A 24,810-nucleotide genomic window follows, 5' to 3' on the forward strand; every position below is an offset into this window, starting at 1 on the left:
TGCTTATTCGTAAACAATTAATTATAAATGAAAATACACACTAGAGAAGGGTATTATCGTCCTTCCATATCGGTGTTAGCAAGTCAGCTACCGGTTGTTGAAGCTTCCATTTCAGATAATACCTCAACCTAAACCAGGCTATTATTATTTCCATTTCCTTCCCTTTCATTTCTCATTTTCTATTTATTTTAATTTGTGAGGTCCTGTATCTTCTTACTATAATGGAAATACTATATGCGATCAAATAAAGTCATTTCAGTACTGTAATACCAAATCCATACTTGTGAAGACAAACAAAGATGATGAAATAATACAAGATTAAAATGAGAAGGAGCCAATTTGGCGTAACAAAAAGCTCTCAAACCTCACCTTATTATTGGCTAAAATCGCAGTGTGTGGCAATGTTGATATACATAAACGAAATGATGACTAACTATCGCATGGTTCCCTTGCAAAAAGACCTTCCTCAGACAAAAACCCTCGTTCAAGTCCAATGGCAACAATGAGCTCATGCCCAAGAGCTCGAATTAGAAACGAGAGGAAGAAAGCCTCTTTCAAGTTCTACTACCAGCGAGGGATTTCCGTCAATCCATGCATGTGACAATGTGTGAATCTCCAACTGGGAGGTCATCAACTTGGAGGATCTGCTCATACTATACAGTTAGAATTGTGAATTTCTGCAAGTCTAAGAGCAGAACTGAGCAAGAACGCATAATGAATGTGTAAGCATATGCAAAAGTAGCAGTAATTTGAGAACAGCCTGCAGTGTTAAGCATAAAGGCAGCAAATTGCTTGCTGTGGCTTTTAAGAATGGACATCAATGTTATACAGTACATCTTTACAAGGCTATTCTTGACTTAAAACTAAGTTCAGAAGGTGTATGCATATATGAAAAGATGGAGCTCAAACGATGATGAAATTGTCCAAAACCTGATGAAAGCATTTATAGAGGTCCCAAAAGCAAGAAAAGGAAGGTAGGTAGGCTTCCAGAAACTCCAAAGGGGCTTTGCAAGTTTCTTCAAGACTGTTAATATTTCACACCTTATAAAAGCCTAAAACATCTATAAGAAAATACAGTAGGAAGCATAAGGCCACAGCTGATAGCCTCGCAGATCCCTGAGACTAAATTCAATCAAGAAACAGCTTCAATAAATTTTACGTTGTTTGAAGACTTTGATGCATCAAATTCTTGTTTGATTGGCCAAGGGAAAAGCAATCTCAACGAGAATATACTTGCTTTTAGGTCATCTGTATTACTTCCAAAACACAGAAAGCTTCCAGAAAATCATAATCTCAATGCTAAATTCCGGCCCGTGCCCTTTAGTGACATTCTAAAAGTCAAACTTATATATATAGGGTTAAGTTAAAACAGTTGTATACAACGTAGAGTATGAAGTAGTTGCATTGGCAGTGAAAATAAGATTTTTCATGAAAAATAGAATGACGAACAAACACATAAAATGAATGAATAACCACAAAAATTCAACGAACAAGAAACAAATGAGTTAATAAAAAATTTTCGCTCCAAATAGGGTTCGAACCATCCACCATAGATCTTGGCGATTAAAGAGATGAAAATTGTACTTAATTCTTCCCTAAATTTTTCATTCTCACCCAATCCTCTCAATATGTATACATATACATATATATACAAAGGTGCTCTGTCACTTCAAAGCAAGATCTGACAAAGTAAATTCTCACCACCGCATAGGTAACAATTAATTGAACTTCCACCTTCTTATATTAATCCAAAACTCCACACTCAATAAAAGGTGATACACAAAATTGGATGTGGTTAGAAATTTTATTTCCTATCAACCCATAAGCTTTCCAGATAAGTATAACAGTTCTTTCTCAACGACGATCTCTCGCAGGTGCTCAATTCTATTAGTTTTTTCCTCTGAACCAGAGTATTAATTGATGCAACTGTAACTGATAAAGGCCTTGAGCATACACATTTATACAACGTAGTAACTACATAAACGAACACACTAACAATCTAATATCAATCCTCAACTTCTCTTATACAGTTATACTGGGTTCAATCTGCCTACAGAAGCAGCTGTTGACCAATCCATTTTTTATCGGCCAGACAGAATTAGGGCCACCTCACAATGGACTTGAACCCAAGACCTTTGGTCTCAAGTATTAACCACTCTACACTAGGCTAACACACAAACAATTGATCAATCCACTTTATTGCAGCAAAGATTCACTAGAAACAAGTTAGCCCCACTAACTATCTAGTTCGTGAACCAATTGAATGTAATCCATGCATGTTCATTGTTCAGACAAATGGAGAATTTTGGTAGAGCCCAACCAATCTCTCTCCCTCCAAACCCATCCACCCTTTTCCCACAGCTCAATTTGTCATTTAAATAGGTCAAAACAAAAGGGCCTACTAAAGGTATTTCTGTTTTTTCTGCTCTGTTATTTTTTTCAGGATACTGGTTTGCTTCCAATGATAGGATTGAGCACCAAGCAAAAGAAATTTGAACCACTTCCAATGATATGATTGGTGCAACATAAGTAATATTCCCACCATATTGAATCAAACCAGTTCTCAAACGCAGCATTTAAGATTTTGAAACATATTAACAGAAAGTGAATGAACAGCAACATCATGCAAAAACTTGAACTCACCTTCATGAGGCAAAACTTTGAAGCCTATCGCAATGAGGAGTTGGGAAATGCCTATTCCAGTGACGCCTCTGCATTTCCATGTGACAGTAACGTCCAAGCATATGCTTGTAATCCTTAATAGCGTTATTCTCAATTTCATGCCGACCAGGGGTTCCAGCTGGATAGGTTGTATCAAATTCAGATGACTTGACAAAGAACTCTACTCCATGTTTCTCTGTCATCTTTTTAAACTGGTAAGAATAGTTCTTCTGCAACGAGTAGTCAGGCTCCGAGAATGGAAGATAAGCAAGCAGAACGATTATCAAAAACGGAAGCAACTGGAGAAGAAGCATAAGACTAGGGCCCGTGTTACCCAAATCTTCCCTCTGATGTGCAGCAGCAGTATGCGCTCTAGTCCTGTACACGTGAGCATTCCTGAAGGCGTCACGTTGACCAAAAAATGCTCTGAATATCTCATCAGGATCAAATTCATCATCAAAGAAGTCGTTCCCTGTTCTCCTCCGCCTCCTCCTAGCCTGATACTGCTGGTTATGCTCAAACTCATCCACAAAACCGGTCTGATCATACTGCCTCCTCGACTCATCCTCACTCAAGCACTTGAAAGCCTTGCTAACTTTCTTGAAAGCCTCCTCAGAACCCGGTGCCTTGTTCTTATCAGGATGAACTTTCAAAGAAAGCTTCCTATATGCCTTCCTAATCTCCTCTACCGAACAGCTCTTCTCCACCCCGAGAATCGAGTAGTAATCCTTCTTCGTCTTGATCTGCCTCACTAATACAACGTGCTCCTCTGTGTAATTCCTCTCCCCGTTTGAAATAAAATCAGAACTAGCAGCACCCTTATCGTTCGTGGAAACCTTCTTCGCATTACTAGATGGGCCGGCAGAAGAAGACGGATCGAGGTCCTCACAGGCGGCCAAGAGATCATCCACGGATAAACTCTGGTTAAGGCGGCGAGCAATTCCAATAAATTTCACGGCTCTTTGCTTATTACCAGCTGCAATTGCCTCTTTCGCAATGTTTACACATCTCAACGCCTCGTCTTTGTTGCTATCCATCACGAATTTCAGTTGCCCCCAACAATAAACCTACTCAAGCATACAAACAGAAACAGCCTAGCTCCAAAAAAAAGTCCTGAAATTCAACCTTGGGAGCCCAAACCTAGAAAATCCACAAAATCATTAATTCGGAAATTCACCCACACTCCCACTGCATCGAGTTCACCTTCGATCTACCAAAAATACCACAATTTCCCCTAATTGAAACACAAACAAAATCCCAGATCAGGATCTTAACTAAAATGAGCAATGAAGCACCCTAATTAGTGCAAAACAATATGAACAAAGAACAAGCAGGGCTCAATGAAATGTAAAACCCGTGCGCACACCCAGATTCACTAAGAATTTAGCATCATCAATCAGAAATGCCATGAAAATGGAATTTACCTATGTAAGTCTTGGATCCGTAATACCATGACCGACTCGCATGTTGATGTGCATCTATAGAATCAAAATGCGTCGTTTCCATTCCATTCCATTTTTTCTATTTTAAATAAAGACTAAAGTCCTTTTTGATCCTTAACATATAACGATTTTTTTATTTTTGTCCAAAACATTATCTTTTGAATTATTCGGTCCTTCACAAATAAAAACGGGTCACATTTGGTCCATTTTGGATGGAACCGTCAAATTGTTGGCGGTTTTAATTACCGGGTCACAAATCCGTCACTAATTGGGAGAAACAGATCTGTCACTAAACTGTACTATCACAAGCTCGGCTGCGTTTGGAAGTGGAGCTATCTCCTCTACGGCCAATCCGGCACCGGAAAATCCAGCTTCATCGCCGCCGCGGCGAATCTCCTAAGCTACGACGTTTTAGTTTGGTAAACCCCATAATACTTCTTCTTCTTCGCCAAAACCCTGAATTTCATTCCACTGCAAATTCTCCAATTACTGCTATATTTCCTCAATGATTTCGCTCAAAATCATCCCACTCTTCATGTCAGAAATCATACTCTCACCTTCTTCATTTCATCCAATCCTTCCAAATTTACTCACCTCTCTTCAATTCCCCAGAGCCTATTCTCACGTTCGGCTCAATCCGCAGAAACCGCCGATGAACAGACTCGCAGTTTTTCCCAACCCTTGAGCGGCTTCTCCAGAAAAGTCCTCTTCGGCAGTGAAAGTGCCGAAATCAATCGCGTTGCCGCCGAAAATGCGGAGTCGGAGGCGACAATTGTGGCGGGCAAGCTGCGAAAGCTGGAGGAAGAAATTAGGGATTTGAACGAGAAAAAGTGCGAAACGGTGGAGAATCTCGAAATTAGTGACGGGTTAGTGACGGATTTGTGACCCGATATTTAAAACCGTAAAAAATTTGACGATTCCGTCCAAAATGGACCAAATGTGACCCGTTTTTATTTGTGAGGGAACGAATAATTCAAAAGATAATGTTTTGGACCAAAATCAAAAAATCGTTATATGTTAAGGACCAAAAAGGGACTTTAGTCTTAAATAAAATACTAAATAGTTTCCTTTGGTCCACGACTGCAAGTCCATAGAAGTATTTGATAGTATGATATGAATTTTAAAAAATACTCCTTCCGTATAGTTTAAGTACGTTCCATAGTAGTGAAGTCATTTCTCTTTTAGTAAAGTCGACCCATTTCTTCTCACCTACTTTACTCTCTCTTATTTTATTATCTGTTTATTTATCTACCATTTTTCTTTCCTACTTTATTATTCTTTTACTTAACTCATTTACGCAATTCTTCTTGATCTCTATGCCAGAAAGAAATGTCTCCAAAAATGGCTGATAAAATGTTTTGTAAAAGAGAGCTAAATTTATCGCCGTATTACATGCTAATAACTCTACAAATTCCTTTTTTGCTACTCTATTTGGGTGTGGATTGAAGGTTTGCGCAAAAGGCTACTCTTAGCCTTTACCTAGGCCAATATTTTTACTCCCTTACCTCCATAACCTTTGCATGATTCGTACTCCTATTAGGTTACCTTGACATGGCTATCTTGCAACTTTCAGAGCATCTGCATCGCTATCTCGATGCGAGCTCAGGCTCGTCTCGGCGAGATGAGCCGGCATCGAGATAGTGATGTAGTCCTCCCGTCGCGTCGCGTGTCCCTTCGCCTCGATGAAGCTGGCGAGGTCTGGCGAGAGGCGTGATGCCCACTCGCGGGTCTGGCGAGAGGCGTGATGCCCACTCGCCGACCCGCGAGTGGGCGTCGTCATGCTGACGCAATAAATATTTTTTTAAATCGATTTTACGGAAAAAAAAATCGATTCGCCGGCGGAATAGTTTTTATAATTTAAGTGTGCAATTTTTAATTTCTAGTATTTTAAATTATGTATTTTTTATTTTTTTTAGATTTTAATTATGTATTTTTTTTAGGATTTTAAATTGTAATTTTCTTTTATTTAATGAAGTGTGTTTTTATTAATTGAATTTGTTGGAAATAAAAATAAAAAATGAAATTGAATGAGTAGTTAATGGATGAAATGATTAAGAGATGGAGGGATGCAGATAATATATCTTAGTTAAGAGATATGATAAAAAATGCAGTGGGGTCCATGAATAGTTAAGGGATGAGACGGTATTGAGACAGGGATGTGGATGGCCTCAACCATACGAGCACTTGACATCTTTCTATTTGAAATCATGAATTATTTATTTGTTTTTGCTTTTCTTTTTCTTTTGTTATTTTTATTTTTATTTTTATTTGGATACGAGGATTCTGTTCAATTCTAACACCTATTTTCTCTTGTTGAATGTGGGAACAAAAATGGAAGAAAATGGGGTTATTCGGGAATATATGTCAATGTTGTCCGTGAGTGCGCGTTAGGTTGAACGGGACATTAATTGTAGTTGGCAGTGGCACCAATATTCATTGAAAAATCCACTATTGATTCCGCTATAATTATTTTAGCGAATATTCTGTTACAACTAATAGTGTCGGATTTTGTCCGCTAGTAAAACGCGCATTTTTTGTAGTGTTGTAGTTGGGACTAATAAACATTTTAAACATATTTCCAAAATTTCTTAAGTTAAATTTCCAGTTTTTGAAGTATGATTTTCTCTCAAACTCAAAAAAAAATCTTAGTCCGAATTCAAATCCTGGACTCGAAATTACATGGATTAATATGTTTTTCATATAAAAATCCCAAAGCCAATTTTGTGTATGAAAGGCCAATGGATTATTGTGTCCTTGCTTGATGTTTCAATATATAAATATATAATTTCAGTAGCTATGCATGCACATCTCAAATTCTTTTTATGGAGAGCTAAAACTGAGACCGTCTTGAACTTCAAACCAATATTTGCGAGGTAAACGCACTCAACGAAACATAGGAGTTATCGATAGTTCTAACTTAAATTTCTTATCCAAAATACGTGGATTCCAAATTTGTACAACTAATATACATGTACTTTGAAAATCTTCGATAAATCACAAACTAAATGTGCTAAGCACTAGACACAAACAAAGGCATTTATTTTCCATATAATTTTGCACATTATGAATATGAACAAAAGAAAAACAAAGTATTTTATAATGTTAGAAATAGTCATGATAAAAAAAAGAAGTAAACAAGATAAAATGTAATGTTACATGCTAACTACAAAATTCATTTTTTGTTTAATGGTACAAACCCAACATATAACTAATCTAGGGGTACCTGAAACCTAAATTTGTTCCAGGACCCGAGTGACCCTCATGCCTTCCATGTTGCTCCTCTTGGGATCGGTCTTCACTCGGGTTTGTTGTCAGTGTAAGCTCTAAAGACGGGCCGTTATATGACTCGGGTATTGGCCCAAATGTTGGCTCCATAATTTGGAGGATGCAGCACGTTGTTGTGGTTGTAGTGCACCATTGGGGCCATCATCGCTAATCTTCTACGTTCTTCAACACCAATTTCACCTCTATATTATTTTTAAAATAAAATATTTAAGAATACGATTTCTTATATTATGGGTTCCAAGACAAACATTTGCATTTTGATACATGAATTAAAAATTGTAAAATATACTATTATAACATTGTTTTTAAAAGCAGATTAATTATATTCAATGAGATAGTCACAAATATAATATTAGGAGCTCAAATACCAATCATCATAAGTTTAAGAATGATAAGCACAATTTTTAAATTAAATATAAACATAATAATAATTTTGAAAATAAAATTATATTGCGAGGATTTTGTAAATTGATTTAGTTACAATTTATTCCATTAATTATTTCAACATGTCCACTCGTACTCCTATAAATTAGTACATGACTAAAAATTTGAGATATCAGAAATTATGAAATGAAAATATAATACAAAAATAAAAGATTAAACGCTAAATTGTTAGTGTTTCTTCTATAATAAATTTCAAAGAGAACCAGCCAAGTAACAGCCAAATCTCATCATAAATCCACAATAAATGTTATTTTCCTACAATAGATTTTGAGTTTGTGTCAATAATTAGAAATCTGTTCCCACAATAAATTTAATTTTCCACTTATGTGAATTAGTATGTCTTTGAATAGGAATTTATCGTAACTAGGGATGTCAATCGGGCCGGTCCGTCGGGTTGCGGGTCAATCGGGTGCGGACTAATCGGGTTGTGATTTCTTTCGGGTTATAAAAGCTCGGACCTAACCCTAAAAGCTCGGGTTTCGGGCTAGCCCAGCGGGTTAATCGGGCTGCTACCGATAATATTAACATGCGATCAATCCAATAAATAATAAATAAAATTACTAATATTCATACAATGTAAAATACTTTAATTATGATATATTTGAGATATATGCGTAAACTCAATCATAAACATGATCAAATACTAATATTTGAGATATTTGGTAGAATTTTAATGCATGTTTTAGAAATTTAAATATTTTTTTGTGAATTTGAAGTTTTTAATTTATTTATCAATTATTATATTAATAAAAATTCAATATATAATTTATATATTTAATATAAAATTGAAAGTTATTTTTTAGTTAAAATTAATCAATGAAATGTCGAATTAGGTGTACAAAAAATAGAATAATAGAAATTTTATCGGGTTTTCGGGCCATCCCATCGGGTTTTCGGGTCTGGCCCTAATGGGTTACAGGTTAATCGGGTGCGGGCTAATCGGGTTTTGATTTTATCGGACTAGAAATTTTCAACCCTAACCCTATAAATTTGGTGGGCTATTCGGGCCAGCCCACGGGTTACGGGCTACATTGACATCCCTAATCGTAACGTTATATTCCGGCCCATATATAAAAGGCCCAAAGCCCATAGTCAAGTTAGAAAACGGGGCAGACTTGTAAATAGTGCAAAATAGAATTCGAGTATATATACCAAATCTCTCGCTAATGATAATTCCCTTTTCACAGTCTCTTGCTAAATCTTGATTCAGGGCTGAAAATTGTGCAATCATGTTGGTCTATCAAGATTTACTCACCGGTAACATTGTCAATCTTGTTTTTAATTTATATTAATATGCTTGTTTTTAATTTGAACTTAAGTTTGTTTATTGTTTTGTCTAGATCTATTCGGCTGCTGTTATCTTGTTTCGTAGTGAGTTTTGATTGGTGCTTCAAATTGAATTCGTTGCTGGGTGATAGATCTGTTTCTGATTGAATTTAATTTTGGTTTAAGGTTTTTATAGTAAAGATTAGACCTTTCTACCTCAAGGTTTAACATTTACGCGCTCTAGATTTGTTTATATCTTAAGGTTTAATATCTTAGGATTTGATATTCACTGCGTTTATTTGATGATTCAAGAGCTTCCAAAGATTTAGTTTTGCCATTGTTACTGCTATCATTCAGATTGTTAAGATTTATTTTACTTCATACATTTTGAACTAAGGCTAATTATTTACCTTGTGCTTGTGTTTGATGAATTTGTGTTGGATATGTTGTTGCTTTAGTATATTTGGTTTGTTAAATAAGCTATGTTATTTGTAGGTGATGAACTCCTCTCTGACTCTTTTCCATACAAGGAAATCGAGAATGGCTGTTTGTGGGAAGTCGAAGGAAAGGTATACCTTATTTACTTTGCGATGATTTGCTTGTTAGTTTAGTCTAATCTCTATTTTGACTAATTTTATATGCAGTGGGTAGTCACTGGAGCAGTTGATGTTGACATTGGGGCAAACCCTTCTGCCGAAGGTGCTGGCGAAGATGAAGGTGTTGATGACCAAGCTGTGAAAGTGGTCGACATTGTTGACACATTCAGGCTGCAGGTTCGCCTCTGTAGTTTTTAAAACGTGATTGACAATAATTTTTCGGATTTCAGAGTCTGAGTACGAACAATATCTTCTATAGGAGCAACCTCCGTTTGACAAGAAGCAATTCACTGGGTATATCAAGAAGTACATCAAAACGTTGACCCCTAAGCTCGATGCAGAGAAGCAAGAAGAGTTCAAAAAATCCATTGAGGGTGCAACCAAGTATCTTGTCTCTAAACTCAAAGATCTTCAATTGTATGAATTCTCTCCCTATCTCATGTTTATGTCTAGGTACACATATATAAGAATGAACCAAAACTTATATGTCTTGATTTATGCTAAGATTGCAATTTCAGTACTTGTGTTTTGCTTGAGTGAATATGCTAGAATACCTAATGTAAATTTTTTTCTATTGTCTTAGTTTTGTCGGAGAGAGCATGCACGATGATAGCTCCTTGGTGTTTGCTTACTACAAGGAAGGTGCTACCGATCCAACATTTTTGTACTTCGCCCATGGTTTGAAGGAAATCAAGTGTTGAGTGTTTTTTATAGCCAATATTTTTATGTTGTGCCTCTATCTGTACTCGTTTAGACACCCAAATTTGTGTGGACTTTAATATTATAAGTATGGTATTGCAGTTTTGACAACATGTTTTATTGCTTATTTCAAGTTTATCTTTAATTTGTTATGACTTGTAATTTTATCCAAAAATTGTGTTTTAGAATGTGAGCATCTTTGCAGCATATGCTTGTGATTCTCTTTATAAGTCTTCTGAAGGCATCTTTCTTTTTTTATGGCATAAAGATTCTTTACCAAACTTTTACACTCCCTATATAGCATAAAATTTGCTTAAGTTTATTGGTTTGAGATTATTATTTTGTAATTGCAGAGATTGTTTTGCTTATATTTTATTTTCCTTTTTAAAGAAATGCTACTATTTTGATATGGTAGATTACCTAGTTTATTTCATACAGTTCCATCAATTGCATATGTATTTGTATTATGGCTTTGTTTGATAGGAGTATGATTTTTGGTTGAGGCTTCAATCCTGAGATTATCTATTTTCAGAACTTTCCTCAAGGCCATTTTATTTACTTGTAAATTTGAAATGTTTTCTTTAAAGAATTTAAGTAGGAGAGTTATAACTGTCATTAAAATTTGACTATACTAAATTCTGAATTTTCTTGCTAAGAATTAAGATCCCTGGAATATATTTTTTTAAGACTAAAACCAAACTTAATTTTTTTTTTAACTCATAAAGTAAGTAAAAAAAAAAGTTATTAAAAAGATATTGCCGCCCACCTTCTCACATTCTCCAATAGTCCAATTATTTTATACATATTCATATAGCTCAGTTTGTTATACTATAGTTTAAGCCCATTAAACAAATGTGAATCGAAATTATTTTAGCAGATACATAAAAATCAAGAATCCAGATTTAAATTTGGTGATTATTTGCATTTGATATAATGTGTGGTGTGTGAGAATATGGAGTACAATTTTTACAGCATTTTGTAATCATAGAATGTGCATATATGTGCAGTTTGTTTAGACATTAGATTTGACTTTCACGTTCTATTTTTGGATGGTTGGAGTATTTTAATTTATTTGTTTACGTTACTAACATGGTTTACTTCCAAATATAGCAAATGTAATACTATTTGCAGTATGATGCACCTCGACATTGTAAAAGGTTAAACATGAGTGCCACTAAATTATAGTAGTAAAACATGATTATACATAGTTGTCCTTGTCCCCAAATTATTTGACTGTCAACTGAAATTATATATAATTGGTCCCCAAATTATAAGATAAACTGATGAAGTTAGCATTCCACAAATGTACAAACATTTTAGAAAAACAATAAAACCATCACTATGTCTTGATTATTTTAAAAATACAATTACAGATGCAAACTTTCTTGATGGAAGCCGACAATGGTTAGAGCATCTCCAGTAAGACTGGACGTCAAATAGCACTCACATAGCCTTCACACTGCCACATCATCAGCACTACAATTCTCCTGCCACATCAGCTTGCCACATCAACTGGACATCAAATAGCCCTCACATAGCCTTCACACTACATATCCACATCACTAATAACAATTATATAATTTAATTTACACTCGTATCAACATACGGAATTTAATTTACGAGACAAATACGGAAAATTCGAAAAATAATATTAAAACTTAAAAAGTACATTAATTTTAAAAAAAAAAAAGGCTAAAACCGGGCGAGGTCGGCGACCGAACGAACGAGGAGTCGGGACCTCCTGGGCCGTCTCGGGGAGGTCTGTCGAACCACCGCTGCTGCCGCTATAATCTTCGGTATAGTTCAGTTTCTGCCTCTTCGGCCAGCCAGCGTCGACGCCTGCCCGAAATTTCTCCGACTCGTTGAGCACAACGTAGCAGTTCCAGTAGGTGAACTCATAGTACTTCTTCTGCGGATCGGGGTAGGCTCTCTCCGCAATCCTCCTGCAGTCTTCCTCTGTTTGGCCACTGGTCTGCATGCGGAGGGCGTTGGCGTACAAACCCGAAAATCGAGAGATGCCAGACCTGATTCGGTCCCAGCACTTCCGGCACTCCTCCCCGGTGCGCGGTCTCCCTTCAGGGCAAAATGCCTTGTAGGCTACGGCTATCTTGGCCCACAAGTTGATGATCCTCTGGTTGTTCGAAACGAGAGGATCGTCGCAGACACTCACCCACGCCTCCGGCCCCGGCTATCCTCCTCCGGCTGCGACGACTCGCCGACCTTCTTGGACTTGCCCTTCTTCTTACCCCGCCCTACTCCCTGGCTTTGAATGAGAGTTTCCGGAACCTCGTTAATATCAAAACCCAAGTCCGCTAAGGAGAAGGTCTCTGTATACTGTGCATCCGTTGGGGTCGATGTGTGCGAAGAACAGGTGGAAAAATCAAAGGTCGACCGATAGGCGTTGTCCCCCCCCGTGCGTCCCCTGCCCTGGTGGAATCATCTGCTGCGCCGGTGGCTGCATCCCGGCATCATCTGCATAGGGGGCTGCATGCCGGGTGCCCACCCCGGCATCATCTGCTGCCACGGGTACATGTTGTAGTACCCGGTCATCGGAGGCCAACCACCTGCCCCAGGAGCCGGGAAAGTACGGGACCCTACCCCGGGAGTCGGGGGCGTCTGAGACCCTACACCGGGAGGCGGGGGAGTCTGAGACCATCCCCCGGGAGTCACTGGAGTACCTTCATAGTTGTTCTCCATTGCTCGTTATTGCTCTTGTTTAGAAAGTAAGGTAGAGAGAGAGTACTCGTTAAAACAAGTGGTGCGAATGAAAATAACGTTCAAAGCGCGTATATATAGTGTTTTCAAAAGAAAAAAAATTAAAAAAAAATCTGACGCCGGTTTGACGCCGATCCGGGACCCACAATGGCGCCGTGAGGATCGGCGTCGGAACCGACGTCATCGCGCGAATCGGCATGGCCACGCCGATTTTGACGCCGATTTCGCCGACGCCGGTTCCAATGGTTCGGCGTCAGAACCGGCGTCATCGAAAAATCGGCGTCGCGATTTTGACGCCGTTACTGGAGATGCTCTTAGCATTTCTGAGTATTAGTACTTCAGAAATAGCATCTACAAAATCTAATCATTCAAATCCTATACAAATCAATCAAAATAGTCCTAGAAATGTGAAAGTGAAATATCAAGTCAAGTAACTTAAAAATTAAACACTAGTGGCCGATTAATTACAAATCCACATGGTTTTGGTTAGGTTTGTAAGTCGTTCCATATCAATCAAAGTTAAATGTCCAATTAGAAAACTACCTCTTCTTGAAATGTTAAAGTGAGAAAGTACACGAATAAAATATATTTAGATTAATTACATACAAAAATGTGATTAAATAATTATGAATTCAAAAACGAAATAGGAAATTGATGACGAGAATGCAAATTAATCAAAAGGATACTAGGACAAATCAAGTCGGGCAATGCTAGGACTAAATTCATATTCAAAATAGAAAATACCACCATACTATTTAATAGTTAGATCCTTTAAGTTAAAGCAATATTTTATTGAAATAAAAAATAAAATAAAATAAAATAAAATAAAGATGTTTACCGCAAGGAATGAGAGGTTGTGCTGCATGCATCTGACGTGAGCATATCAACTAAAAATTTTCTATAATTCAAAATCATTTTTTCCCTCTATAGAAAACAATACAGTGTTTATTTAGAATTATTTAATTTTTGTTGGTCAAGGAACAAAGAGGGATGGGGTACGATTTGTATTCTTCAATATTGTTAAATTCAATTTGTGCTAAAGTCAGAAAGAGATGAGATAACTCTAGGGACAGAAATATCAGAATTGATGAAATAATGAGAATGAGACCTCAATCGAATTAAGCATAGTCAGAGGCTTCGACCTCGACTACAGGGACGGATCTAAAGTAGCTCCACGAGGAGCAAATGCCCCATCTAAAGTACTCTCTCTCATCGAATAGGAGTTCCGTTTTTCCATTTTAGTCATCTCCGCAAATTAGAGTCCCGGTTCACTTTTAGGAGTACCATAAATAATAATAGGGTCTCATATATATTCCACTCACATTTCCTTTAAAACTAATATATATAAGTGAGACTCATATTCCACTAACTTTTTCCCATCCACTTTTCTTAACATTTCTTAAAACTCGTGCCGGCCATAAATGAGACTCCTAATGCCGATGGAGGGAGTACCATGCTATTTTAATCATAATTTTGAATTTTTTACATATGCCCTTTCTTAAATCCTTTAAATATCTTTATGTATATTTTCATCTCATCCATCTAGAATTCCTGGCTCCGTCTCTGTCCTCAAGAAACATGTGAGAGCACCAAACTTCGTTGGTTAAAACGTAGATCTCCGGGACAAAACCTGGAGGGGCATCTGGGTTCGTGTTGGGTGTGCTTTCACTAAGGGACTTGGTGCTACAATTTTACGAATCAATAACGTACGAGTTATAAATTTGAAATAGAAAAGGCAAAATATTCATTTAGATATGACGTAATTAATTAAACAATAATAATGGAAGATTTTATGCAGACAAAGCGAGTTTGTATTAATACATACTTATACATAATTCACGAATGTCTTTCTTTTTTCTCTGACTATACTTATACTTTTTATGCATGTAACTATAAATCTTATATTCAATTTAGATCAAACAATACGTAAAGAAGTTGAAGTTAATTCATTTATTACTGACCCTAATACTTAAACCGCCCAAGAAAGTACAAACAAATGTGACCTATATGCATAGCAAGCGTATCAAATAAAGGACAACGACAAGTATTCAAATATTTATATATCGGGGTTATGATTAATTGCTAACTAATTAACAATTTAAAAATAAGATTAATTTTTAGCTATTAGATTAAGAGATCCAATGGTTAATGATTAAAATAATTAGAAGTGTATCATATTTTAAATTTAAATAATTAGTAAATAAATTTAAAGGGTATTAATGTCAATTTTATCTCATCGAAATCATCTCAAAACTTTAAACTAACGTAACTCTCTCGATTTAAATTATTTTTCCGCAAAAAATATATGAAATTAAAGATAATTTTATAAGGATTCCAACGAGATCTCAATTGCATATTTTCGGACGATGTTCGGGTGATGAAATTTGATAATTTATATTTCAATTTTCGTACATATTGATAAGCAGATTTTATCAACAAATGCACAAAGAAATCTCAATATACTGTATCTAAAATATCAATAAAATTGTGCTGATATTTTCTTGTACTTGTGTTGATATGCTCATGTCATATTGTTGATATTTGTAATACACTATATTGATATAAAAAAACCACGAAAATGATCATATGATAACATAATGACGATATTACCCTCTTGTTGATATTTTGTCTACTATTTATTGAAATTTGTGAGCTTTAATCTCATCCACTCATTTTAAAATCTAAGGGTGTAAATTTAGTCATAATTTTGGATTATAGTATTATAAGCATTAGAAAAGGACCATTTATATATACATTAACAAGAATATATATCTTTTAATTAAATGTGTAATAAAATAATATTTTCACTAAATATCAAGATTGTGTCTATGTCCCTGTTGTATAGGAGAAGAAAAAACATACTACTAGTCACTAAAATCCATAACATGGGTTCAAACGATATAAAAAATACAACTCATATAACTGAAAAAAATCAGATACTGTATAAGTTGGTTGGCAGTAGAAATTCATCCAAAAATTGATAATCGATAAAAAAACAAATAAATCATATGAATTGTGTCCCAGTAAGAGCCTCCACAATGGCGCCTAGCGCACCGCCTAGCCGAGCCCCGACTAGCGGTTTTCCGAAAAAAAAAATCGCCTAGCCCTAGGCGATATACGGGCGCTCGGCGATGCGCTGGGCAATCCGCTCGGCGCCATTGCAGGGTCCGGATCGCCTAGCGCATCGTCCAGCGGATTTTTTAATTTTTTTTATTTAATGTTTTTTATGAAACTCGTTCTTGGTTGTTTCTCTTTTATAGAGACATCCGTGAATGTTTTGTGATCCACTTTCGATGTGGGACAAACTCATTCTTGGTTGTTTCTCTTTTATAGAGACATCCTTGAATGTTTTATGTTCCACTTTCGATGTGGGACAAACTCATTCTTGGTTGTTTCTCTTTTATAGAGATATCCTTGAATGTTTTATGTTCCACTTTCGATGTGGGACAAACTCATTCTTGGTTGTTTCTCTTTATAGAGACATCCTTGAATGTTTTATATTCCACTTTCGATGTGGGACAAACTCATTAATGAGGATGTTGTAATGTTATTTTAATTTTAATGAAGTGTGTTTTTTTAATTAATGTACTTTTTAAAATTTTAATATTATTATTGAATTTTCCTGTATCCGTGTCGTAAATTTAATTCCGTATTTTGTGTGATTGTCAATTATTATTTGTTTTATATAATTAGGAGTGATGTGGCTAGGCTATTGCTGTGCTATTTGCTTGTCCTGATGATGTGCCAGGAGGATTTTTAGTGCTGATGATGTGACAGAAAGAGTTTATGGTTGGGCTATGGCTGAGCGAAAATCATGGTGGATGCTCTAAGTAGCAGAATCCAATGTATTAATGGTAGGGCATGTGAGAGTAATTATCCCATGCATCTTGGAAAAGGCAGCATTGTCTGCTCCCACAACTCCAATTTCTTCGATTCTGTGCTGGAATTATAATTAAATATGGGGACCAAACATTAAATATGTAAATTAATTCGACATAGGGTAAATTTGTAATCTCCTCCTGGGGTGAAATTAAATAAGTAATAAATACGTATTCATATTTTTTGGATCCTTTTTTAGGTTGGATTGAGTTACTGTATAATTTTATATACCGAAAAAATAATATTGATTCAATGTTAAGAATTCTAATTATCCAGAATGTTTAAACTGGTATCCGAATTTATCAGTTCTTATTTAATAAAGTTAGGGATAGTTTAGTAAGGTGGACAATTCATCTATTTTAGAATTATAAGATAAAAAACTTATATAAAAGGTGTGTTTTTATCATGTAATACTCTTTGCAAAAATGTGGTGTTTCAATTTTATGCATGTTCTGTTATATTTATATACTTGCTATATTCTAAATTCGTTTTTGAAGTTTATAAATACAACCAAATTTCTATAGCTGAAGACCCTTTAAATTCAATTTTTTTAAATTTGTTTGAGGTAATAATTGAGTAGGACGAAAAAGTTGCCAGAATCAAAAGATTTACCAAGGGAAAGTGAAGTTTGGTGGTACCAATTATTAAAAAAAATGCTAGCTAGTAATTAGTTTGATTCAAGTAGCACCATCTGATTCAATATGATTAGTACTCCTAATCCTACCCAACAAATTAAAACCATAAAGTTACAATTAGTATCTACAAGTCTAAAAGTCCATATTCGATGCTACGTTTGTGATATGAGGAGTATATGATAATAATAATAATAATAATAATATGATTTTATTATTACGACCATTATTAAGCTATCTACAAGTACGAGTTTGCTGATAGAAGTTGAGACCCTAATTAGACCTACAAAATTAAACCTCATATTTTACTAGTATAATTGTCTTTCGATTTAAAGTAAATGGATATAGAAAACTAGTGGTTAATACTCCATAAATTATGTTACCGTCATAATAGGTCGACATATGATGCTTCACTGGCATTTTGAAGCTCTAAGCAAATATACTTACATAAATATGCATGTTATGATTTATTTGGTGAAAACATTATATTCCACTTAGGTAGGATGGGTATAGTCCATTTAGTAGTTCTTGATCTTGTCGAGTAGCTTGTCTATTTCAATTCTTGATAGCAGCAGCTCAATGATAATTTACGTGACAATAGTATAACTTTTCGTATGTTTTGTTGTGCCATCAACATACCCATTTGTTAATAGTACAAAATAAATAAAATGGTGAATAAGTTATAGCAACCACTTAGCTTGAGCGTTAACAAAAATCTATTTTCATAATCATTTTGGCAATGATCAAATCGATTATGATGATTTATAGTACTAGTACTTATTTTAAAGAGAATATAGAGCAATACGATTTTAATACTCACCATACATTTTATTTTGGAGAGGTTAAGATCATTTGGGTGTTCTAAAATAAGCTCAAAATAAATGTGATGATTAATGAAGATTAATCACCTATTTATTGCTAGTATATTATGAAATGAATTATCCATTATTAATCTGTCAAATGTCTGATTTTCAACTGCTACGTTTATTAATTGTTTATTTCAAAAAAATTCACCACAAATTTTGTGAGAATACATGCAAATTCATATACGTATATCTGTGTATATATTATCCTAAAAATTCAATGATGAATAATTTATCCGCCAACAGTAAAAGAAAACTTGGAAATACAAAGCAATGTAGATATACAATAAATATATAATCATCATATATAGACGCTCCGTTCCACTCTCAAGCAATCTCACAAATCTGCAGGAAGTTCCGCCCAAAATTATTTGTTTTAATGCTTCTTTATAGAACTCTCAGATCCGTATGCATTCCATGTTCTATTGATTTTGTTTCAGGTAGGATTCTGCTGATTTGTTTTGTTTCATCCATCGCATTGCTTGAATTTTGTGTAATTCTTATTGAAATGCAATTTTTTTTGTTTCGGTTATGATCTTTGTAGGATATCATTGTAGACGCTGTGAATTGGGGAATTTATAGCGCAAATTAAGGGGATTGGAATTGGACTCTGGTTTTTTTTTTTCTGGTGCGGAGCGCGTTGATGTGTTGCCTTTTGGTTCCGATTTCCCATTCTTCGTATGATTTCTACATTTTGTGCCACTTTGTTGTTAAATTCGTTTTCTGGCTGATGTTTTTGTGGTTGGATCATCTATTGTTATTGATTTCTGGAATTTTGTTGTATTTATTTGAATGAAGTGTGGAAAACTAGATCTTAAAAATTGGCTCCGCAAAAGAGATCGATGCGCCACGTTGCTGGCCAGATGCAGCAGAGCAGCGCGGCGGCGGCGGCGGCCACCACTCTCTATGATAATGCAGGGCCAGGGGTGTCCGGCGGAGATGCGGGGGACGCGGTGATGGCGCGGTGGCTTCAATCTGCTGGATTGCAGCATCTGGCCTCTCCAATGTCGTCCAATGCAGTTGATCACCGCCAGCTCCCTAACCTCCTGATGCAGGTGAAGATTTTTTATTTGGAATAATGTTTGCTCATTTTCGGTTTAGCTATGGGTTTCCTCCAGAAAGTGTGTGGATGTGGAAAACCAGGAGCTTGGGCATCGGTTGCTGAAACTTTTTGTATGGGATTAGTGGCACTGCGCTGAAGTTGCATTATAGAATTCTGGTTGAATTCATTTTGCTTGCACCATTGAGTGTAGATTAAAACCATACGATACCATCAGCACTCCTTATTCTGTTAAGGATGCTCCTGGGATTGTGTTAATTAATGTATTGATAACAATCTGTGTATATTGGGCTTGTGTTTACAATTAATTGGGAGATCTGATGGTGTATGAAGGGCTATGGACCTCAATCTGCAGAAGAGAAACAGAGGCTCTTCAAATTAATGAGGAATCTCAACTTCAATGGTGAAACTGTTTCAGAGCCTTATACCCCAACCCCAACTGCCCAGAGTTCAGGTGCATTTACTCCAACAGAAGGTTATTACTCTCCCGAGTTCAGGGGCGATTTTGGAGCTGGACTTTTGGACTTACATTCTATGGATGACACAGAGCTCTTATCTGATGTATGCTACACTTAATGTTGACTTTAAAATATTCATTCTTATAGTTGTAACCATATATATGTACTTAGTAGTGAACAATTTCATTTACTTATTTTCAGCATGTTATCCCGGAGCCATTTGATCCATCTCCTTTCATGCCTGCTGTGACCAAAGCCTTTGAAACTGATATCGTTGGGGTAGCCAACAGGCAGCAAAGGGGACAGATGGATGCAGAAGCCCCTATCGGGTCTTTTAATGAAAAAGAATTGAGCACAAGGGAAAACAATGTGGCTAAAATTAAAGTTGTGGTATGCTAAGTCTCTCTGGTTCTTTTGGATTACCTACAATTGTGCTATTTGGTGCACTAACTTTACTCACTATCAAATATAAAGTGTGTGTTTTTCTTTTGATTTAAGGTTCGTAAGAGGCCATTAAACAAGAAGGAACTTGCTCGCAAAGAGGATGATGTTGTGGCCGTGTATGATGATGCCAATTTAACAGTCCATGAACCCAAGTTAAAGGTTTGGAAATGTTTTGGCATCTTGAGACATTATTATACTTGTTATGTTGGTGCTGGTTAGTTAGAATCCTGGGTTTATGGTTGATGGTTTATTTATTTATTTTTAACTTTTTGACATTGGGAACTCACTGTTGAGAGTTATGGTGAAGGTTGATTTGACTGCATACATAGAGAAGCACGAGTTTTGTTTTGATGCTGTCCTGGATGAGCAAGTGTCAAATGATGAGGTAACAATATATTCTTGGATGAAAACTCTTGCTCGAAGCTGGGAGCCTGGGACGAAAATTTGTTACATCCACTAAGATTCTTCTTACATGTCTACGCAGGTGTACCGCAAGACTGTCGAACCAATAATTCCTACCATTTTTCAACGTACGAAAGCAACATGTTTTGCATATGGTCAGACAGGTGTGTCCATTAGCACTGATCTAGGAATGCATATATACAAGTTTGTGATACCTTTGTGTGATTTACTAGTATATTCATCATTTTATCTATTTGCCCACTGTTTAGACATTCTTCTGGATGCAGTCTAGCTTAATTACCTATTTTTGTGTCAGTCATACTGTTATATTTATACTGCTGTGTATAAGACCTCAAATCATACTGGTGTTCTTCGTAGTATTGCATTATTATTGATGCATGTGAAAGTTCATTGATCGTGGATAATTGGTGTATGTGCAGGATTCCAAATGTAATGTGGGGTTCTCTTAAGGTCATTTAGTATTGTCTTTGTTTCAACTACGTGTAAACAAAGCAGCAAAAAGTTTCAAAATCATTAAACTGGCAAGGTCCAACAGCTCCAGCTGTTATTTTTGTTGTTTTTGGACGAAATATTAGGAAACACAATTTTAGTGGGCTTGGGGGAAGAAGGATTTGTTTGATGAGTTAGGAAGAATGCTTTAGTGTATAAATCATAAGAAATATGCTTGGACGATCCAATTCTAGACTATTATATTATCCTAAGATGTCTTATTCAAGTATGGTCCATTTTGCGCCAAGCTCTTGTCGCAATTTTATGCATTCTATGGCATTAAGATAGTTATTTGTAAAAATCTATGTTTGTGTTACTGTTATGATAACGAATGGAATATTAACTATGCATAATTTCTACTTGTAATAATTGGTGTAAGCAATCATTTGTATATATTTGAATTTGAATCTGTATGATTAGCACTTTGGAACATTTCTTCCTAAAAATCATTTTAGTTTAGATGAGCTTTCCAGTTGTGGAAACACTGAACTCTCTGAATCTATTTATGTCTGCTTTGCTGAATGTTTATCTGTTTCTGTAATTTAGATCCTATAAATACTGGTAGATAACAAATCTCTGTCTCCCATTTTACCAGGAAGTGGCAAGACATACACCATGCAGCCACTACCTCTTAGAGCAGCTGAACACCTTGTGAGATTGCTGCACCAGCCAGTTTATCGTAATCAAAGATTCAAGCTGTGGCTAAGCTATTTTGAGATATATGGAGGAAAACTTTATGATCTTCTGAGCGATAGGAAGTTAATACTCTTACTTGGTATTACTTGTATTGAAGTAGTGGATCTTTTTAAATTTTGTCTGAGAAATTATTCCTAAATTAATTATCCTTGAGAAATGCTTCTGTTATAGACAATATGACAAAATGACCCTTGATGAAATTAGCTTAGCCTCATATCCAAAAAAAAAATGATCACCAAGTATACATAATATATCCTTATTACTTAACTTTCTTAAAATCAAAATGTTGATTGATTTTGGATTCTTCTTATGTAGGAAACTATGCATGAGAGAAGATGGCAGACAACAAGTCTGCATTGTTGGACTGCAGGAATTTGAAGTCTCTGATGTAGCTATTGTAAAAGAATATATTGAGAGGGGAAATTCCTCTAGAAGCACCGGTTCTACAGGTGCTAATGAGGAGTCTTCGAGATCCCATGCTATTTTGCAACTGGTTGTGAAGAAGCATCCTGAGGTGAAAGAATCTAGGAGGAATAATTACAATAATGATGGAAATGAATCCAGGGTTGGGAAGGTTGTAGGCAAGATTTCTTTTATTGATCTTGCTGGTAGTGAGAGGGGTGCTGACACTACAGATAATGATCGACAAACACGGTATTAATTTCTGTTGTTACCAGCAGGTGCTTCCGTGCTTTTTCAATGCACTTGTTTATGCTGCCCAAGTGTAATTTTTTCCACTTTTACCGTTAGATTTCTCAGTTTACATTACTTCTGATGTTCCTTTGACGAGTGTCTTTTACTTGTTGCAAGTATAGTTAATTTGATACTCCTACGTTTTCACTGACATGTTTATTTTGTAGTAGTACAAAATTTCTATTCTAAGATCATCCTATTATTACAGGATTTGGTGATGTTTTTTATTCAGATTATATCTTTGTTCCTGTACAGGATTGAAGGGGCAGAAATCAACAAAAGTTTACTGGCACTCAAGGAATGCATTCGTGCTCTTGACAATGACCAGATTCACATCCCATTCCGAGGAAGCAAGCTTACTGAGGTTCTTCGTGACTCCTTTGTGGGCAACTCAAGGACTGTTATGATCTCTTGCATTTCTCCAAATGCTGGTTCATGCGAGCATACACTCAACACTTTGAGATATGCTGATAGGTGAGTCCCCCCTGGGCCGCTGCTGTCATTCATCCTCTTATCAGTGTGACCCACATGTGCTTTTCACAATGTAAGCTAACAAATCGTCATCGTCTGACAGGGTTAAAAGTCTTTCAAAAAGTGGGAACCCAAGGAAAGATCAATCTAGTTTATTGCCATCAAACGTCAAGGAACCTTCATCAGCTACAGCTTCATCTGCTGCTGCTGCTGAGGCAGAGGATTTTTATGAGCAACATCAAGAATCTAAATTAATGGATACAAGTAGAAGAGTTTCGGAGAAGGAAACCTCATCTTACAATTTTTCTACTGAGGAAGAAAAACTGCCTTCCAGTTTCTCTTCCAATTTTAGCATAAATGGTCGTGATGAGAGCGGGGTGGTCGGTATGGAAAAGGAACGGTTTGATGTTAAAAATTCTTTGAGGGGTTCTACCAGTCAGAAGACATCTTCTGCTGGATACACTCAGAGTTCGACTGATGTAGACGAGAAGGTGCAGAGAATATCTCCACCTCGGCAAAAAGCTTACAGAGATGATAGGCTCGAAAAGCAGGGGCTTGGAATAAGAAGGGACTTCGACAATATGGATATAATGTCACCCACCAGTTATAAGCAACAAAATATGAACACCTCTAATGCAAATAACCCCGTTGCTAAGCCTGAACCTGAGCAGCCTCGTGATGAAAGTATTAATGAGATACTCGAGGTTGGCTCTAAAGTCTCTCTCGATACATGATGAGGTTCTTGCATCAAACATTTATAAACTCATCTTTGATTATGTTGCTAATTATTGTGTGAATACAGGAAGAAGCTGCCCTCATTACAGCCCACCGCAAGGAGATTGAAGATACTATGGAGATAGTTCGTGAAGTAATAGTCGTTCTCTCTTCTTCTTTGATGTCAATCTGAATCCTTTTTAAAAAAAATTTATATTTATATATTTTCATTTTTAAGCAGTGATATCAAGATAGCTACTTCTTGTTTGCTTTGTGTGGCAGGAAATGAAACTATTAGCGGAAGTGGATCAACCAGGCTCCCATATAGACAACTATGTGACGCAACTGAGTTTTGTGCTATCACGCAAAGCAGCTAGCCTCGTCAGCCTTCAAGCTCGCCTTGCCAGGTTCCAGAACAGGCTAAGGGAGCAGGAAATATTGAGTCGAAAAAGGGTACCCCGTTGAAGGAACAGTTACAGAGGCCCAGGAAACTTACGTTTGTTCTTGTTTATTGTACCGACTACAGCCTACCTTTACTGTCAACTATACATACGAATCGTCCAGATGAGGTTTGTATTTGTGAAGCAGAAGAAAGCGACTTAGATAAAATGCTGAAGAACTGTTGAAGGAATCTATTGTGAAACTAACGGTAGTTTGGCAATTTGCATCACATCAGTGTGCAATTAGTGCTGCAACTGTCGCACATCTAATGCTAAGCAAATTTGTACATTTCTTCGAGTTCCAGTATGTTATGAATTCAATATTTTATAATGAGATTCTTTTTGGAAATGTATCTTCCTTTCTTCTAATTTACATTTGTTTGCTTTGTATTTCGTCGTTTGCATTCGATCCATTGTCATTAACAATCTTCAGTATTTCA

The 24,810-nt window shown here is 36.2% G+C and overlaps 3 protein-coding genes across 6 annotated transcripts; 2 read left to right on the forward strand and 1 right to left on the reverse strand.

Moving 5' to 3' along the window:
* Positions 1–235: 235 nt before the first annotated feature.
* Positions 236–4,167, reverse strand: LOC121795949 (chaperone protein dnaJ 49-like). 3 transcript variants are annotated; one of them, XM_042194627.1, is made up of 3 exons: positions 4,086–4,167; positions 2,644–3,895; positions 236–644 (listed from the first exon to the last, which is right to left on the reverse strand). In XM_042194627.1, exon 2 carries the CDS (start codon positions 3,696–3,698, stop codon positions 2,646–2,648), a length of 1,053 nt encoding a protein of 350 aa, XP_042050561.1. In that variant the 5' UTR covers positions 3,699–3,895; positions 4,086–4,167; the 3' UTR covers positions 236–644; positions 2,644–2,645. The 3 variants fall into 3 exon arrangements, with proteins under 3 accessions (XP_042050561.1, XP_042050562.1, XP_042050563.1); XM_042194628.1 differs by having other exon boundaries at positions 2,644–3,801; positions 4,086–4,163; XM_042194629.1 differs by lacking the exon at positions 4,086–4,167 and having other exon boundaries at positions 236–653; positions 2,644–4,079.
* Positions 4,168–8,952: 4,785 nt separating this feature from the next.
* Positions 8,953–10,504, forward strand: LOC121793525 (translationally-controlled tumor protein homolog). The gene is made up of 5 exons (XM_042191548.1): positions 8,953–9,089; positions 9,594–9,667; positions 9,743–9,871; positions 9,954–10,111; positions 10,278–10,504. Exons 1-5 carry the CDS (start codon positions 9,062–9,064, stop codon positions 10,393–10,395), a joined length of 507 nt encoding a protein of 168 aa, XP_042047482.1. The 5' UTR covers positions 8,953–9,061; the 3' UTR covers positions 10,396–10,504.
* Positions 10,505–18,732: 8,228 nt separating this feature from the next.
* LOC121795951 (kinesin-like protein KIN-13A) lies at positions 18,733–24,739 on the forward strand. 2 transcript variants are annotated; one of them, XM_042194631.1, is made up of 14 exons: positions 18,733–18,922; positions 19,027–19,110; positions 19,281–19,537; positions 19,876–20,103; positions 20,202–20,390; positions 20,499–20,603; positions 20,752–20,829; positions 20,929–21,010; positions 21,952–22,114; positions 22,368–22,706; positions 23,001–23,219; positions 23,320–23,920; positions 24,019–24,084; positions 24,213–24,739. In XM_042194631.1, the coding sequence occupies exons 3-14, from the start codon at positions 19,325–19,327 to the stop codon at positions 24,393–24,395; spliced, it is 2,466 nt and encodes an 821-aa protein (XP_042050565.1). In that variant the 5' UTR covers positions 18,733–18,922; positions 19,027–19,110; positions 19,281–19,324; the 3' UTR covers positions 24,396–24,739. The 2 variants fall into 2 exon arrangements, with proteins under 2 accessions (XP_042050565.1, XP_042050564.1); XM_042194630.1 differs by having other exon boundaries at positions 18,734–18,922; positions 19,027–19,160.
* The last annotated feature ends 71 nt before the right edge of the window (positions 24,740–24,810 follow it).

The sequence above is a fragment of the Salvia splendens genome, chromosome 3 (assembly GCF_004379255.2).
Source record: "Salvia splendens isolate huo1 chromosome 3, SspV2, whole genome shotgun sequence".
NCBI lineage: Eukaryota > Viridiplantae > Streptophyta > Magnoliopsida > Lamiales > Lamiaceae > Salvia > Salvia splendens.